Source organism: Pinus tabuliformis, chromosome 2_1 (genome assembly GCF_031772625.1).
Source record: "Pinus tabuliformis cultivar Carrire ecotype Pingquan chromosome 2_1, CPIR1, whole genome shotgun sequence".
NCBI classification, from domain to species: domain Eukaryota; kingdom Viridiplantae; phylum Streptophyta; class Pinopsida; order Pinales; family Pinaceae; genus Pinus; species Pinus tabuliformis.
The window spans coordinates 164,234,270-164,252,697 of record NC_142299.1 but is presented as its reverse complement, the minus strand read 5'-3'; the positions used below and the strand labels follow the sequence as shown (position 1 = coordinate 164,252,697).

Below are 18,428 nucleotides of genomic sequence, written 5' to 3'. Positions count from 1 at the left end.
AATAAATTAAAAATATGACATCACATAAATGTTAAAGTCTATTACTTTATATATCACCACCGAATTATTCTAATAAAAAATTAGGTGCGTCAAAACATGTAACCTTGTATACCATTAACAAATTAAAATTATTTTAATGATTTAGATTTATTTGCACATAATAATACAATTTATGTTAAAGTCTATTTTAAAATTATATAATTTAGATAATATCGTAAAAATTTTAAAAAAATATTAAATTACTCTCCCAAGTACCAAAAAAAAATTAGGTTACTTATTTCGAAAATCCAGTCATGATGTAAGTGACCACTTTGATCGAGACAGTTACCATAGATATCAGTCCTCTCGAAACTAAATTTATATTTCTAAATTATATTATAATATATATATTTGTTTGATGATCTCATTCATTCCATAAGGCTGACGACTGATATAAACTGAAAAGCGCGAAAACGGTTGAAAGTGTATTAAATAATTTGTGTGAAACGCGGTTTCCCTTGCCTTACCTGGCAGGCGCTACACCATGACAAGGTTTGGGCAATCTCACTTTCTTCAAATGATGATGCCTCGGAACTATCAATTTCCATTGACAGAAGAACACCACATGCAAGTCCAAGTCCAAATGGCACCAGGCGCTACACCATGACAAGGTTTGGGCAATCTCACTTTCTTCAAATGATGATGCCTCGGAACTATCAATTTCCATTGACAGAAGAACACCACATGCAAGTCCAAGTCCAAATGGCACCGCCCACTTCATGGCACGAGTTAGTCCATGAATAATTGCCGTTCTGTTACTCCAAACGCTTCAACTTGGTGTCATTTTGATCCATCTATATGCGATGGGGTGATGGTATTTCAACGCTCAGGAAGCTCACCGCCATCTGAGGGAAATATCACCCAGCCTTACTCCTAGAATGGTGTGTTTTCATATCGATGGAGAATTCATTAGAATGGTGTGTTTTCATATCGATGGAGAATTCATTATGATGATGTTGCTTGGCTAAATCTAACAATGGCGGTTAACTGTACCCAACAAAAAAATGGTACAGTAAAGGAAGTGATTGAGGTGGTAGTGCCTGTTAAAACTAAGGGCCAGAACAAATGGGGATGCGTGGATTCATGTTGTTGGACCATAGGATATATTTGTACTACATGGTGGCTCTTGTTGGTGATCTACAATGCATTGCCTTCATCATTCCCACAGTATATAACTGGGGTTTATGTTGAGCCACCTGGAATTAAGTTGAGGAAGGAAGGCGTGAAAGCAAAACATCCCATAGTTTTTGTCCCAGGAATTGTCACAGGAGGTCTTGAGCTGTGGGAGGGCAGGCCTTGTGCAGAGGGACTGTTTCGGAAGAGGCTCTGGGGTGGTACTTTTGGTGAAGTTTATAGGAGGTATGTATGAATGCAATGTGCCCATATTGAATTTCCATTTAATTTGGCTTTTTCTTCTTCAAAATTGAAGATATGGTGACATTGAAGCTATTTCCATTTCAATCGTTGTGGTTTATAAGCTGTGGATCAATTCTGGCAGAGGGAAGATGATTGACAATGCGCACAGACAATATAGGTTCTGTTAGTAAGAGTTTTAATAATGGTTTTACCACATAATCATGCAATATGTACCCTGATACGCTGGTGGGGTTGCTGAAGCCTACATCTCTTTGAATTTAAGGCCTTAATTTGATTTTGAGCTGGCAATCTCAGGGATTAAACGTAACTTCATGCGTATTACGTACCCACATTCTCACCCTTCCTTGGGCAGCTGCTTATGAAGTTTCGATCTTAGCAGTTCACTTTCTCACAATTTCACTTACGGCTTTTGTTTACAATTGTCCTAGTGATCTGGTGCACTCTCTGAATCATAGGGCACTCTTTGAATCTCTACTGGGATCTGTAGATTGTCTCCACGAGATATCATCTGTGGGAAACCTATGTGCCCCTGATGCTAATGGTGGACCTGCCACCGTGGAGTTGCCAGTTGCACATTCCATACGAATTATGAACCCAAAAGTGTATGTGAAAATATTCTTCATTAATATGCTCCTCACATAGCATTGTCCTCAAATTACATTCATAAGTGTTCCTTGAATTACATTCATAGGTGCACATTCCATACGAATTATGAACCCAAAAGTGTATGTGAAAATATTCTTCATTAATATGCTCCTCACATAGCATTGTCCTCAAATTACATTCATAAGTGTTCCTTGATATGTGATGCCCGTTTCATAATGAAATAGACTCTCTTCATTCCAGGTCCAATATCTTATACAAGAAAAATGTGATTGCTAATCAACATATTTTCAACAGCTGAGTGAATATATGTAGTGCCCATGCAGTGCAACACATCCTATTGACAGTGTAGCTTCAGAACCAAGCGAGAGGAATAGGAATACTAGTTTTGTTTGAGAATTTTGGCAAGATGGATTGTCAATGCTTGGGTTTTCCAATGTTATCGGATTTGAGTCATCAGTGATTGGGTTTGCCAATTATCAGATTTGGGTCATCAGTGATTGGGTTTTCCACTGCTATCAGATTTGGGACTGTCAACACTCGACCTTTGTATTTTAGATTATCCACAAAAGGCTGTCCTTTGGAAACTAATACTGCTAGATTGAATTTGGGTGCCAAGAATGATGACTTAGCAAGCTGTTGCTTCTCTGTCTAGCAAATGGTGCTTTGGAGGGCGAGACTGGAATTGTGTATGATGAAGTATTTAATACCATACTAATTTTGGTGTTTGACAATCTAGTAGATAGAGGAAGCAATGAAGCAGACTTGCAAAACATTTCGAACTATGTTAAATTCCCCATTTGTGCCTTTCCTTGTCTTGTTTTTTTTTTTTTTTTAACCACATGGTGAATCGGTAACTTCCAGTCCTAATCTATGGGAGACCCAGGATCAATCCTCGTAGCTGCCACTATAACACCAAGAGTACATCCAACTACCTGCAAGTCGATATACTAAACCTCAAGTTTTTGAATATAAAGGCTTGATTAAAGGAGTTTGGAGTAACAGACCTCAGTATTTCTGTTAAATTTAGATATGTTCTATGCTTAGAGCAATTTACTTCAACTTTTCATATTAACCCAATGACAAAATTCAGATTAGCAATCACATCAGCATGATAGCAAAGTGCAGATAGAACATAAACATAAACAGCAGAAGACAAGAAAAGACAAGATGACACAAGATGTGGCACCACCCAGGGACAAACCCCAACGTGGGGAAACCATTGATCAATTCTTCAATAGTTCAGCGGAGAGAGAGATAGTACAAATACATAAATCTGAGATTTATGACAGCAGTAGAAAGACCATCATTTTACTAATGATGACAGATCAGAGATGCAGTCCTGACTTCCCATGACAGTCTTCAACCAATGAGAGAGCTGTAGTAGATAATCAATCTAGAAGCCCTCCTTACTGCTGCAACATTCCACTGATAGCTTGCAGCACCTACAGACTTCAAACACTCATGAAGAGTACAGCACCTACAGACACTCATGAAGAGTACTGCACCTACAGACACTCATGTAGAGTACTTCTCGAATGAATCATATCCTATGCTGCTGCAATATTCCTCTAATTGCCTGCTCCTGCAATTCTAGTTAGGGCACAAGAAAAAGCCCTTTAACCTTCCATGTTGTCAGCCAACTAAGCCTTCCAAGGGCTGCAGTCCACCTAGGAGAGTCTCTCCTAATCCAAGCTGCCACCTGTACTCAATGAATACTGCAATGCTGCCTTGGAACAGCCTTAGCTGCTTGCTATGGCTTGCAGCCTAGCAAAGCAGATAGCTGTAGCTTCAGATTCTTCCAACGAGTAACTCGTTGAATCATGCCTAGTCATAGCCTTTAATACAACGCTGTCACCTACAACAATTTATGCTACGATAGGACACCTTTTTACAGTGGCTTAGAGTCTCTCTTAACTGTGAATAAGGGCCTTCCTATGCTGCTGGTTAGAGCCTCTCCAACTGGCTAAGAGAGCTGCGTATAGGGTCTTTTCATGACAGCAAATAGGAGTCTTCACAAGACTACTAATGGGCCTCTCTTAACAGCAGATTAGGGCTGCGTAATAAGGACCTTGGGACAGCAGATTAGGGCCACCTTCATATGCGTAATGGTACTCCTCTTGACAGCTACAGGTCTCCTTGTAAGACATGACTGCGGCTAGGCATCATTATGACAGCAGCTATGTCCTTAGATGACTTCGGCTAGATCCTTAGATGATGGTGGCTAGATCCTTCCCTTGGACTGCAGATAAGTCTCCTCCATGACTGTGGCTTGATCTCATTAGGGCAGTGTATAAGACTCCTCCATGGCAGCGTATAAATCTCATTAGGGCAGTGTATAAGTCTCCTCCATGATTGCGGCTAGGGCACTCCTTCTAGATCTCTCTTTCACCAAAACCCAAACAAATGAAGAGAGAGATCACAGGTGTGTGTACAAAATGACTTGAGGACCTCTTCTATTTATAATAAAACGTTGAGGGTAATTTGGTTGCTGGCCGACCTTGATGAATTGTCACATAACACAAATAAATTCATATCTCCATGAATACATGTCGGAATCGGATGATCTTTAGATCAATCCTACACCTCTCGACGAGAGGAATCCAAGAAAAATATCAGTTGCCATAAATAAGAAGACCCACATGGAGTTTGGCCCTAGTTTCCAATTTTAACACTCCGTCTCAACTAGGGAGAACTCCATTTGCTAATTCATATGCCAGACTGTACTATCTCTGCCATCAACGCAATGCCTGCACGGCTCCGCTCTGCTGAACTATGAAGAAGAAGAAGTGATCAAGAATGTATCATACCATTCTCTACTGACCTGAAGTCAGTCCCATACAAAAAGAGTGTCTCATACCACTCTCACAGATCCGAAATCAATTCCAAATAAAGAGTGTATCATACCACTCTTACTGATCCGAAATTAGTTCCAAATAAAGAGAGTGTATCATACCACTCTTACTGATCCGAAGTCAGTTCCAATTGATCCCAGATCAATATCATCCTAGCATAGGGAGTACGGTATTACACGATGCGTCCATCAGTAGTACTATGGTCCCTATCCTCATTTCCCTGCTCATTGGCCAGATGAGAGGTACTTCCCATGAGTCCCATACTGCATGGGTAGGATGTCTTAGCAGGAGAAGGATGAACCACTCGTCCTGCCTACATGTCATAATGGGGTATACCAGGGGAAGGTTGAACCACTCATCCTGTACACAACAAATCACTAGGGGAAGGTTGAACCACTCACCCTATGACTATGTCTCAGCAAGAGAAGGATGAACCACTCATCCTGCGTACATAGCAAACCACTATGGGAAGGCTGAACTACTCACCCTATGGTTTCTCATCACTCCAAGAAGTACCCCAAGCCCCCCGGAGCTCCCAGAGCTCGATATATCATACAAGACCTTCAGGAGAGGCTCTCTCCACGACTCATAGTCGTTCTCAGAAAGTCAAGAATTTGACCTTTCCCAAGGGCTTCATCTGAATATTGGCGACCTGCAAATCAGTCCCAATGTGTTGGAGCCTTCTTGCTCCTGGATGTACCATATCCCAGATAAAGTGGTACCTGATGTCTATATGCTTGGAGCAATCATAGAACATGGGATTCCTCAACAATCGAATCCCACTCTGGTTGTTACAGAAGATCACGGTGGTATCCAGCACGTGTCCAAACATCTCACTGAAGAGCTTCCACAACCAGAAAACTTCACAGAAGGTTATATATTCGGCCTCAACAGTGCTCAATGCAACCGACTTTTGCTTCATGCTCATCCAGGGTATCGAAGCAAAACCCAAAGAGAAACAATACTCATAAGTGCTCTTACGATCCTCCACACTGCCTGCCTAATCAGCATCAGAAATGCAACCTCACAGCATCGGCATTGTATCTCAGTCCATGAGTGATTGTGCCCCGAAGATATCTCAGAAGATTCTTGGCACCAATCCAATGTAAGTGATGAGGCTCAGCCATATGTTGGTTCAACATGCTAACTGCAAAACATATATCTGGATTGGAGTTCACTAAGAACATCAATGCTACTTTGAGTTGACAAAACTCGGAGGCATTTCCCAAATTAGGTCCGGCAGCACTACCGCATAACTTCGTAAAGTTACGCTGCATCGGGGTAGTCACGAGCTTGCAGTCCACCATTCCAAATTTGGAATCCAACTCCCTCTTACTTTTGCAAATGAGAGGGTCTGAACTTGCCAGAAAGAGGTCATCCATATAAAATACCAATATGAGAGGTCTATCATCCACAACCTTAAAGCAAAGGTTTGGATTGGCTTCATTCCTAGTGAATCTCAGCTTCATCAGATAACTGACAATCCTCTCATACCAAGCCCGGGGTGCTTGCTTTAAATCATAGAGAGCTTTCTTCCACATGCATACATGAGATTCCTGATCATGAATCTCAAACTCCCCGGGTTGTTCCATAACCATGGTCTTGTTATTACATGAGGGGAATGGTCCCCTTGTAAGGTTTCCTCCGGTACATCTCGGACATGTACCTTCATGCTCTTCTTTGAATTCAGGAATCCCTGTCACCATCTATCTCACATCAGGAAGGGATTTACAATGAAGATGGGCAAACCTCTGGTGCCATAGAAGAGATGAGTCACACGATATGGTCCCCAATGGACTTCCTGCAACTTGATACATATTGCCAACCCTAAACCCAAGAGTAAAATCATCTTTAAAATTCCTTTTCCAAGCATGTACCTTTCCATCGATGAATGACACCTTGTAACTTATGTCTTCCATTGCCGAAATGGACACCAGGCTCTTCTTGAGATCAGGTACATAAAGAACTTCTTGCGAATTACGGGATAGGTGGCATCGTCTCCAAGTATAATCTCCAAGTTTGTTTCCTTCTATATCAGTTTAGAGAGCGCTTCCTTGTATTCGGTGAAGTGCCTTGAGGCACCACTATCAATAAGCCAATTTCCCAACGAGTCTAGAGGAGAGGTAGAGGAGAGGGCCGATATAAGATAATACTCCTTTTTCTTATTAGAAACAACATTTGATTCTTCATACTTGGAGTTCCTTGCTTTCTTGAAGAGTCGACCATTTCCTTGATGTCCTACATTCCTTTTTCCTTTGCCATTGTACCTGTCATTCCTTCGATCATTGAAGATGCCCCTAGAATGATTGTGATCATCATCATGTGATGTGTCCCTTCTATTTGGACACTCCCTCGCATAATGGCCAAACTTATTGCAAGCAAGGCATCTGCCCTTCCTTCCACCCTTAGATCCGGACTTTCCATTGAAGTGACCTTTAGGTAGGCCACCAAACGCTTGTCAATGGAATCTCTGATAATCTTCTTCGCTTCGACTTCACCCTTGGTGAATTTGTTCTTTGAAGTCGCTGGTGCATTTGATGGAGGCTCAGGGATTTTAACCTCCATGAAATCCAACACTTCTCGCTCTTCCATTGTCAGATCCAGAGACATCTTCCATCCGTGATAGTCAGAATTTTCACGGAGCTTGACTTCAGCTGGGAAGTGGGATGAGGAACCCATTGAGCCTTTGACCTTGTCCAATTGTCTTCAGTGATTGCTCCTTCACTCCTTCTTGGGGTTTTTCTTCACCTCAGCTTTGATACGATGTTAAATTTAGGTATGTTCTATGCTTAGAGCAATTTACTTCAATTTTTCATATTAGCCCAATGACAATATTCAGATTAGCAATCACATCAGCATGATAGTAAAGTGCAGATAGAACAGAAACATAAATAGTAGAAGACAAGCCAAGACAAGAGGACACAAGATGTGGCCCTAGCTAGGGACAAACCCTTGATCAATTCTTCTTATATTCTTCAATAGTTCAGCAGAGAGAGAGATAGTACAAATACATAAATCTGAGATTTATGACAGTAGTAGAAAGACCATCATTCTACTAATGATGACAGATCAGAGATGCAGTCCTGAATTCCCATGACAGTCTTAAACCAATGAGAGAGTTGTAGTAGATCATCAATCTAGAAGCCCTTCTTACTACTGCAACATTCCACTGATAGCTTGCAGCACATACAGAGTTCAAACACTCATGAAGAGTACAACACCTACAGACACTCATGAAGAGTACTTCTAGAATGCATCATATCCTATGCTGTTGCAATATTCCTCTAATTGTCTGCTCCTGCAATTCTAGTTAGGGCACAAGAAGAAGCCCTAATTGTCTGCTCCTGCAATTCTAGTTAGGGCACAAGAAGAAGCCCTTTAACCTTCCACGTTTTCAGCCATCTAAGCCTTCCAAGGGCTGCAGTCCACCTAGGAGAGTCTCTCCTAATCCAAGCTGCCACCTGTACTCAATGAATACTGTAATGCTGCCTTGGAACAAACTTAGCTGCTTGCAATGGCTTGCAGCCTAGCAAAGCAGCTAGCTATAGCTTCAGATTCTTCCAACAGGCCCAAGTAACTCCTTGACTCATGCCTAGTCATAGCCTTTAATACAACGCTGTCACCTACAACAATTTATGCTACGATAGGACACCTTTTTACAGTGGCTTAGAGTCTCTCTTAACTGTGAATAAGGGCCTTCCTATGCTGCTGGTTAGGGCCTATCCAACTGGCTAAGAGAGTTGCGTATAGGGTCTTTTCATGACAGCAAATAGGAGTCTTCACAAGACTACTAATGGGCCTCTCTTAACAGCATATTAGGGCTGCGTAATAAGGACCTTGGGACAGCGGATTAGGGCCATCTTCATACTGCGTAATGGTACTCCTCTTGACAGCTACAGGTCTCCTTTTTAACTACGGCCAGACCTCCTTGTAAGACATGACTGCGGCTAGGCATCATTATGACAACAACTAGGTCCTTAGATGACTGCAGCTAGATCCTTAGATGATGGTGGCTAGATCCTTCCCTTGGACTGCGTATAAGTCTCCTCCATGACTGTGGCTTGATCTCATTAGGGCAATGTATAAGACTCGTCCATGGCAGCGTATAAGACTCCTCCATGACAGCGTATAAGAATCCTCCATGCAGCGTATAAATCTCATTAGAGCAGCGTATAAGTCTCCTCCATGATTGCGGCTAGGGCACTCCCTCTAGATCTCTCTTTCACCAAAACCCAAACAAATGAAGAGAGAGATCACAAGAGGTGTGTGTACAAAATGACTTGAGGACCTCTTCTATTTATAATAAAATGTTGAGGGTAATTTGGTTGTTGGCCGACCTTGACGAATTGTCACATAACAGAAATAAATTCATATCTCCATGAATACATGTCGGAATCCGATGATCTTTAGATCAATCCTACACCTCTCGACGAGAGGAATCCAAGAAAAATATCAGCTGCCATAAATAAGAAGACCCACATGGAGTTTGGCCTTAGTTGCCAGTTTTAACAATTTCGAATGTAAATGCTTGTTTGAAGAAAATTTGAGACTAGTCTCTCCAAATTTAAATATAGAATAAGTACCAATTTTAGCTGAATTCCCATCAATAGAATAGGGTTATGAGATTTGTTTATTTAAAACTTTGTTTATCATAAGTTGTTAGCACATAAAAATGTTATTTCTAGTAGGTTCTTTGTACTCTAACGTTTCCCTTTTATTGATGCTTCCTCCTCCTTTTGCGAGTAAAACAACCTCTCAATATGATCCAGCAACTCCACACCTGTCAAGATGATCCAACAGCTCCCCAACTCTCAATATGATCCATCATCTCCAAATCAGGACATAATGTTAGACTTGGGCTAACATTCCCCACTATTTAGGATGATAATGTACAACTTTTAAGGCAAAAAGTGATTGTAAGATCTTTTTATACTAGTACAACTCAGTTGATTTGAGCCTTGTTTACCTTTATGTGGCTTATGAGTATTAATGCCTTTCATCACTTTTAAAATTTGTAATTGTTTTAATGTACAAGAAGAAGGTGAGCATATTCTTTTAATATCCAATTAATCTACTTTTCGTCATACACATATCTTTTCTACAATTTAAATGCCCTTGCTAATATAAGTTACATGAAACTTGAAAATGAGAACAATGTAGATACATGACATCCTAAAATCTCAAGAAATAGCAAAATTATTTGTGTGCGCGCGCGTGCACATGCACATCTTTCTCTCTCTCTCTTATGTATATATATATATATATTACATGTTGTCCATCAATGGCATTTAACTTGAGCTTGCTTGAGCACCATTCACGAAATGTGAGGATGTGCCAAAGTGTCTAGAGGGTTTCCTTAAGGATGTACGCATACATACATGTTATGTATGTATGTATGTATATATAAATCCTTAGGGAAACATTCATATACATATACATAATACATACATACATAATATTACGTACATATATTCATACATACATACATATAATATTATTTGCATGCTTGCATACATACATATGTATGCACGGGCACACACACACATACATATATGTGTTCGTGTGTGTGTAGACACACACACACACATACTTATAGACACATTTATATACACATATGTATGTATGTATATGTATTGATATATGAATACACACACACACATTCATTCATACATGCATACATATATTCATCCAAGACATACATACATACATACATAAATATATATGTATGTACGTAAGTACATGCATACAGACACGTACATACTTAAATTTAATATTATATGCATGCATGCATGCATACATACATACATACATATGTATGCACATGCAAGCACACACACACACACATATATGTGCGTGCGTGTGTGTAGACACATACAAATATACTTACACACATGTATATGTGAAAATTCCTAAACTAGAATCCCTATTGCAGCAATTGATGATATTTCTCCTACTTGTTAGATTTACATGAACAAGTTATTTGCAGTTTCCTATGGCAAATATTGGAATACATACACTGCAGCCTTCACTTAATTAATTTATATGTGGAAACAAGAGACTAAGCAAGAAAGAAAATACAACACTAGCACCGTTATTTTTGGACAAATGCCTCAGGGAAAACCGGTGCAACAGAGTTGAGGGTTTTATTATTATGCAGTAGTAAATTTGAGTACAATTCTTGGATGCTCAACTAGCAATCCGATACAGAGAGAAACCGGACAAAACGAATGGTGAAGTGCTTTCACCCTGTCACTGGGAGAATCTGAGTCTGATCACGCTGAACTGGAGCCTCTGCGTACCATCTGCGCAAAACTGTGTAACCCTCACGCAATCCCTGTGTCACCCCTGCTGGGTATCATGCTGCTCCTTCGGGCCCTCTATTTGTTGGAAAATCCAAATCTCTGCCTCCCGGTCTCACACCCCGGATTCCGGCTTTTGAAACTCCATTTCCTCAACAAGAATTTGATCTCCCTCTAAGGCCTGCGCTACCACTGCGTCAGCTCTGCGTGGGTTAGTGTTTGCCTTTCTCTGGGTGTCGTTCTGCCCTCTCTGCCTCATACTCTCCGGCCTAGGAAAACTTCCTTCTTTCGGATACTCACTGCCCCTCACTGCAAGAGATCTCTTTGATCAATCCTCTAGCAACTGCTGTGCTGCCCTCTCTGAGAAATTCGATCTTCTTGATCTCTCTCGTTGTGTTCTCCAAGTGCCCATCAAGCCTTCTCTTATAATCCTCTCGTTGATCAATCAACGACACAGATTAGATTCTAATAGATAGCTAGGATTATATTGACTTGATCTCCACCTTCTTCTAGAAGTTTCACCCACAGTTTATATTAATACCCTTTAATTATTTTAATTTCCTAAGTTTAGACTTAGGGTCCCATTAAAACTAATTAATTATTTTAATAAAACAGTCTCCGGGTGGAATTTCCCAAAACAGTTTCTGGGTATTGGAGAATGCATGTGTCTAAGCCTCCCCGCAAATTTTGAGACTTAGAGCACATCCGATGCTACCAGAAATCAACACTCCCTCTTAGTGAAGAATGTGCTCTAGGAATGCCTTCAATCTGAAGCATCACACTAACTTCATAACATCATCCTCTACGCTGTTGATGTTTGACCTGCCGTCCATCAACAATTGCGTAAACGCTGCATCTGTACTGTTGCTGACCCTGCCACTGTCAACACTGCATCCGTACTGCAACTTCCCCTGAACTTTTGCATTTGTGCTGCTGCTAGCACTACCACTGCCAACTGCCACTGCACTGCAAAATGCCATTGCACTGCAAACTGTTGCTGCTACTGCATTAGCAACGGAAAAACATCCCAAATTACTGAACTAACTGTGTTCAGTATGATACTATGTGAATGCTAGAACCTGACTATTGCTAGTCTATGCGCTGACCCTCTGAATCTATTGCATTGCTGCTAACTACGGCTCTATGCCATCTGCACTGTTGCCAACTCTGCTATGCGTTGTTTAGTCTCTGGTGCTCCTGGCCACTGCAACTGTCTCTTTGACACTCCTCGACACCATCCAACACTAGTCCATCCTACTAATTCTGATCTGGGTTCTCGTACCAAGGAATTGATCCAAAAGGTGGGCTCCTCAAGGATCCAGCCCATCTGTAGCTCTTTCGAACTAGAACTCCAAATCAGCCCACCTCCCTCCTGGAGGTATCTTGGTTGTCATGGCGAACTCCTCCTCGATCTTCGCGGGCGCAGCCTTCGGATCTGCTTCTCATCTTTGTCTTGCTTTTGAGAGGACACTGTGTAGCGTAGTGACCCATCTCACCACACCTGAAGCACTTTATCTTCGAGACGTCATTCTTTTGCCTCCGCTGCTCCTGTTGCCCCTTAGATGCAAGGGCTGCATTATCCTCCTCCTCCTTGGGCTTCGACCCACTGTTGCTGCTTCCGTCAAGTTTACACTTGACCAAGTCTCAACTCAGCGCCTCTTGCTCGAGAGCTACCCACATCTCATCCCAATTCGGCAAAGTCGCTTTACCCAGGATACTTTGGGCGAAGACTTGCCACTCATCTGAGATAGAATTGAGAGCTAGTCTAACTTTGAGTCTTGAGGTGTAGACCCCACAACAGATAACTCATCACAAGTCTCCTAAAGCTTCGTGAGGAATGGATCCACACGCTCCCCCTTACGCATCTGAGCAGATCTCAATTTTTGCTCAAGGTACATCTTCCGTTTCTCAGAAGATCCCTGATACAGCGTAGACAACGCATCCCACATCTCCTTAGCAGTCCCTCTGCTAGCGATGTGACAAACAACATGATCCTTCACTCCGTCGAGGATCATTCTCTTTGCCTTCGCCATCTCGGCCTTGTATTTCTTCAATGGATCTGCATCTGCAAGCACAACCACCACGTTGTCGACATATGTCTTGAGAGCATGCTCATATAGAAGGAATGACATTCTAGCCTTCCAGATGACATAATTGGATGCTTCGTCCAACCTATCCTAATCTCTCAACCCACAGGTCGCCATTTTAGCCACTGGAACTGTTGAATGACCCCTCTCTCCTCTGCGCAACACTAGACTGGCCTATGCACTCCCTGCTGGAGCTTGTAGATCTGCCCCTTTCCACTGTTGTTTAGCAAGTGAGAATTCAGACTCCTTGGCTGGAAGTCCTCTCAAGAAGAAATTCGCTCAACCGTGCTTCTTCCTTCTCTTTTGACGTCTTTCTGCGCAGCAAAATGACCTGCAGAAAAGACAACGTCCCACCAACTTCTTCTCACGCTGAGGCTTCAGCGCTACTACCTCTGCCACGGCAAGATCTCAATCTTGGTAGCCCTTCTCTCTGTCGACTTTCTCAGAGAGAGATTGCCTCAAAATTCAGCCCTCCGGCTAGGACTGCGCAAACTCTCTGGGATTTCGAACTGTTGCCTCCTGTAACTTTTTCAATCTCCGTCTTCTGCTCAGCGCTAGGTTCTCTGGTTGGCTCTGATACCATGTGAAAATTCGTAAACTAGAATCCCTACCGCAAAAACTTGTCACTAGGAGAATCTGGGTTTGATCACGCTGAACTGGAGCCTCTGCGTACCCTCTGCGCAGAACTGCGTAAGCCTCACGTAGTTCCTGCATCACCCCTGCTGGGTATCACGCTGCTCCTTCTCCGGACCCTTTACGGGATGGTAAATCTAAATCTCTGCGTCCCGGTCTCACACCCCGGCTCTCGGCTTCTGCAACTCAATTTCCTAAGCAAGAATTCGATCTCCCTCTAAGGCATGCACTGCCACTGCCTCTCTCTGGACGTTGTTCGACCTTCTCTGCCTCGTACTCTTCAGCGTAGGAAAAACTTCCTTCTTCCGGATACAAACTACCCCTCACTACAAGAGATCTCTTTGATCACTCCTCTAGCAACTGTTGCGCTGCCCTCTTTGAGAAATTCGATCTTCTTGATCTCTCTTGGTGTGTTCTCCAAGTGCCCATCAAGCCTTCTCTTATAATCCTCTCGCTGATCAATCAACGACCCATATTAGATTTTAATCAATGGCTAGGATCATATTGACTTGATCTCCGCTTTCTTCTAGAAGTTTCACCCACAGTTTAGATTAATATCCTTTAACTATTTTAATTTCCTAAGTTTAGAGTTAGGGTCCCATTAAAAATAATATTATTTTAATAAAACTGTTTCCAGGTGGAATTTCCCAAAACGATTTCTGGGTTTTGGAGAATGCATGTGTCTAAGCTTCCCTGCAAGTTTTGAGACTTAGAGCACATCCGATGCCACCAGAAATCAACAATATATACATATATGTATGTATATGTATTGATATATTAGCACACACACGTATGCATGTACGAATTGATATATCTATGTATGCATGCATTTATGTATATAAATATTTTTTTCCATGGAAAACATTCCTATCCTTAGGGAAACTCTCTAGGTGCTTCCTCACATTCTTTGAATCACACTTAATGTAAATGCCACTGATGGGCAACATATACACCTAGCCCCAAGGGACCTAGGTGGATTTGACATTATGACCTCCTTGATCATTATGACTTTGGCATGGCAAGTCAAACCACTTAGCTAATATTTAGGGCTTATATAGACACACACATAAAGACATAATTTTTTCAAGGAAACTTAGTAATGCTTCTTCACATTCTTGGATGATGTCCCTGGTAAACTTGTTTCTGTAGATTGGTATGCCTCACAATTTGGAAACTAGTCATGGACTTTTATCTCCATTGCCACTTGCTTCTGACCTCATCCACCCTTATTGGAGGAATTGGATCTAGGTCAAAGGTTGGACAATGTGATACTTAAACTCTTTGAGTGAACCCTCAGGGCCATGTGTGTGTGTGTGTGTATGGAACTCGTTAGATATAAGGTCATGATTGGTTGCCCTGAAGACTTGTTAATTGCAATAGTTAGACCACACATAAAACAACTTGAAGGCTAAGCAACAATGACATGCAAGCTAGAATACTCTCAGTGGCTATGTTACTAAATCATTAATTCAATAGTGCCATAATAAAGGTTACACTCAATGATCCACCACCAAGGGGAAGCAAGCCTGTTAGGATTTGAACTAGTTTATCCTCACATGAATTGCTTCAAGTTGTCGCTAGACCCCAACTTGATGAACCATATATATGTATATATTAAATAGTAAATAATTGGGAAAATTTTAAAATGATAAACACGAACAACAAATCCAGTAAGCATATACTACAAAATCTCCAAAATTTGCCTCAATATTTGGCTATAGATGCCAAAAGATAAAAACAACTATAGAAATCTCACTTACCAGTCAATAAATATTAGAATTTTCATCATTTGGCCTTGCAAAAAGCCAAACAAGATCCCCACTTCAGTAGTATATGCTTGTGTGAAAGCTAACTATTCAAGATTTGGAGCAAAAAGGAGATGTCCAAGTTAGGAGTTTCAAGATTTACATTCCATTTTTTTTGGCCCCAAGGATTCACATGCACATAGGCAAGCTTTGCTTCCTTCTATGATCCCAACTTGTTGCACTTCACAAAATGAATAAAACCATAGGTGATTTGCCTTGCATTTGTTGTTGAAGACCTTGTCACCTGTGAAAGAACACAAATCATAAGTGGAAGGGGAAGCAAACCTGTTAGGATTGAAACTAGTTCATCCTCACGTGAATTGCTCCAAGTTGTCTCTAGACCCCAACTTGATGAACTATATATGTAATATTAAATAGTAAATTATTAGGAAAATGATAAACACAAACAACCAATCCCATATAGAATTATACTACACAATTGTTAGATTTTACACGAACCCAACACCTGACATTTAATTTAAAGCAATAAATTATTGAATAAACACAACTAGATTCCTACAAAATTTTCTAGCGGAAGTGAAATTACACGATCTGAATCACAATGAGACACAAATTTTTGTCCAACAAATAAGTTCATCATTAATTAAATTCATATCTTACTTGGGCTCCCATCCTAGGATAATGGCCCAATTGAGAAAATATAAAATACAATACTCTGTATCTGATCCAACATATCTACTCTCTCTTGTATATTTGGATCTCTAGCCTCTTTGCACTCTCTTGGACCTAACACATGCTCAGTGAGATGCTTCTCTCAAATGTTGTGTTGCTATTGTGTCTTTGCCTCAAGCAACACGCTCAATTTATAACTTTTCTTAGCAAAGATCAACGGCCAAAATTAGCTCATCAAGTTAACTGAAGAGAAGTGACTTAACTTTAGTTAACTTTCCTATATTTAGCTTTCTTTACTTTCACTCAAGTACAAGTCATAAATTTAGCTTGTTTTACATGCATGTCACATGCAAAACATCCACATGCATGCCTCACTTGCACACTCCACATGTCATATACAATCAACATGCAAACTTTGCATGTCGCATAATTCACATTCATGTGTTGCATGTCCCATGCAAGCTCCTAAAGAGGCAAAACTAAGGTCCTTATAGTTAAGAAACACAGTTAGAAGTACTTGCTTGTTGGAAACACTAAGAGGGGGGTGAACCACTATTTCGCTTACAATTAGTTAATTTTTCTTTTACAGAGCATTAATTAACTTCAATATCAGATCAAAACATAAATCAACAATACACAATATCAAAAGACAGTAGACACCAAATTTTAGGTGGAAACCCTTCCGGGAGAAAAACCATTGTAATGCTTATCTAATAATTTGATGAGTACATTATATGCTTCAACTCCAATTGAAAAGGGAAGTCCCAACTCCCTAGTACTCTAGAAAAGCGTTCAATTTTCCAGTTCCAACTAGAAGGAACTTCAACCCCCAGGTTTTATTAGCTGCCACTAATAGGATGCTCCAACACCCTTGCAAGCTCCAACTTGCCCTAGCACCACCATACCAAATTGAAGTGTTTTCAGGCTACAACCTAAAGGTGACTTCAATCACTTTCCTTGAACCACCCTGCCACCCTAAAAATGATAATAAGAATCAACAAACAATTGTGGGCTCCCGTATCAGGGATAATGATCCACTTACAATGATTTTCAACAAAACCCTTACTGCTAATATACTTCAAATCTAAGTCACCTTACATAGGGACACGAGACATGTAGGACACGAGGATATGAGAGTCCGACACGGGACACGGAGACCCCCTGGTGCATGACATGTAGGACACATAATATACTCTATATATAATATTAATATATTAAAAAAGGTAATAGATACATCATATTATGATGTTAAACAAATTCACATGTTGATAAAAGTAACAAATTCAATCATAGATTCATACATGTACATTGTAAGTTTGTAACATTATGCATACAATCATGACTCATTAATGATACAAGTTTACAACTAGAAATTAACCATGAACACAAGAAATGTTACCATAAACTGTAACTTTCTCATTAAGTCATCAAAATCAAAATGTATTGCATAGGTACTCAGTCTTGAAGACTCCCAACTAGGAATGCCAATGGAAATTAGCATACACAAAATAAGGTAGACACTAGAACTCGAAACCGAAGAATCTCATAGGCTGCTGGCTGTTGTAGTGTTGCTTATAGCTCAAAGTCGTCAACATCAAAATCAACATCGGTACCACCACTTCTCTCTTTTGCATCCTCCTTTGTATCCAATGTAATCTCTGCATCTATTGGTGTGGAGGATGACCCCTCAAGAGTATCACCATCATCAAAAGTGACAAGCGCTAACACTGGGTCATTAAGATCCAAGTTGGCCAATGCCAACTCAACACTGTTGTCCAAACCCATGTCATCAGGAAAGACACCCCACATATTTGTCTTTTCCTTCAACCACTCCTCCCTCCGCCTGTAATGATTCGAACTTAAACAGGAACGCAACAAATTACAGAGATAAATATAAACACAGATATGCAGTGGAAATAATACTTCATTTCATTAATGTAAAATACTGAAATATGCTTACAAACAGTAATGGAAATAAACCAGCTAGGGCAATGGTAGCTTATCTCTGAGAAGAGATGTGGTGGCTACATGCCTCTGAACTGTCTTACAATGAGGCTCAAGGGCCTTTTTATTATTGAACAATAAGAGAAAACCCTA

The 18,428-nt window shown here is 40.7% G+C and overlaps 1 protein-coding gene across 1 annotated transcript in view; it reads left to right on the top strand.

The window, feature by feature from the left end:
* Positions 1-655: 655 nt before the first annotated feature.
* The window catches only part of PDAT (phospholipid:diacylglycerol acyltransferase), a 169,409-nt gene continuing 151,636 nt past the window's right edge, over positions 656-18,428 (top strand). The window contains exon 1 of the mRNA XM_089402352.1: positions 656-1,398. Coding sequence (XP_089258478.1) covers positions 1,016-1,398 — 383 coding nt within the window. The 5' untranslated portion in view covers positions 656-1,015. The remainder of the gene's footprint in view (positions 1,399-18,428) is intronic.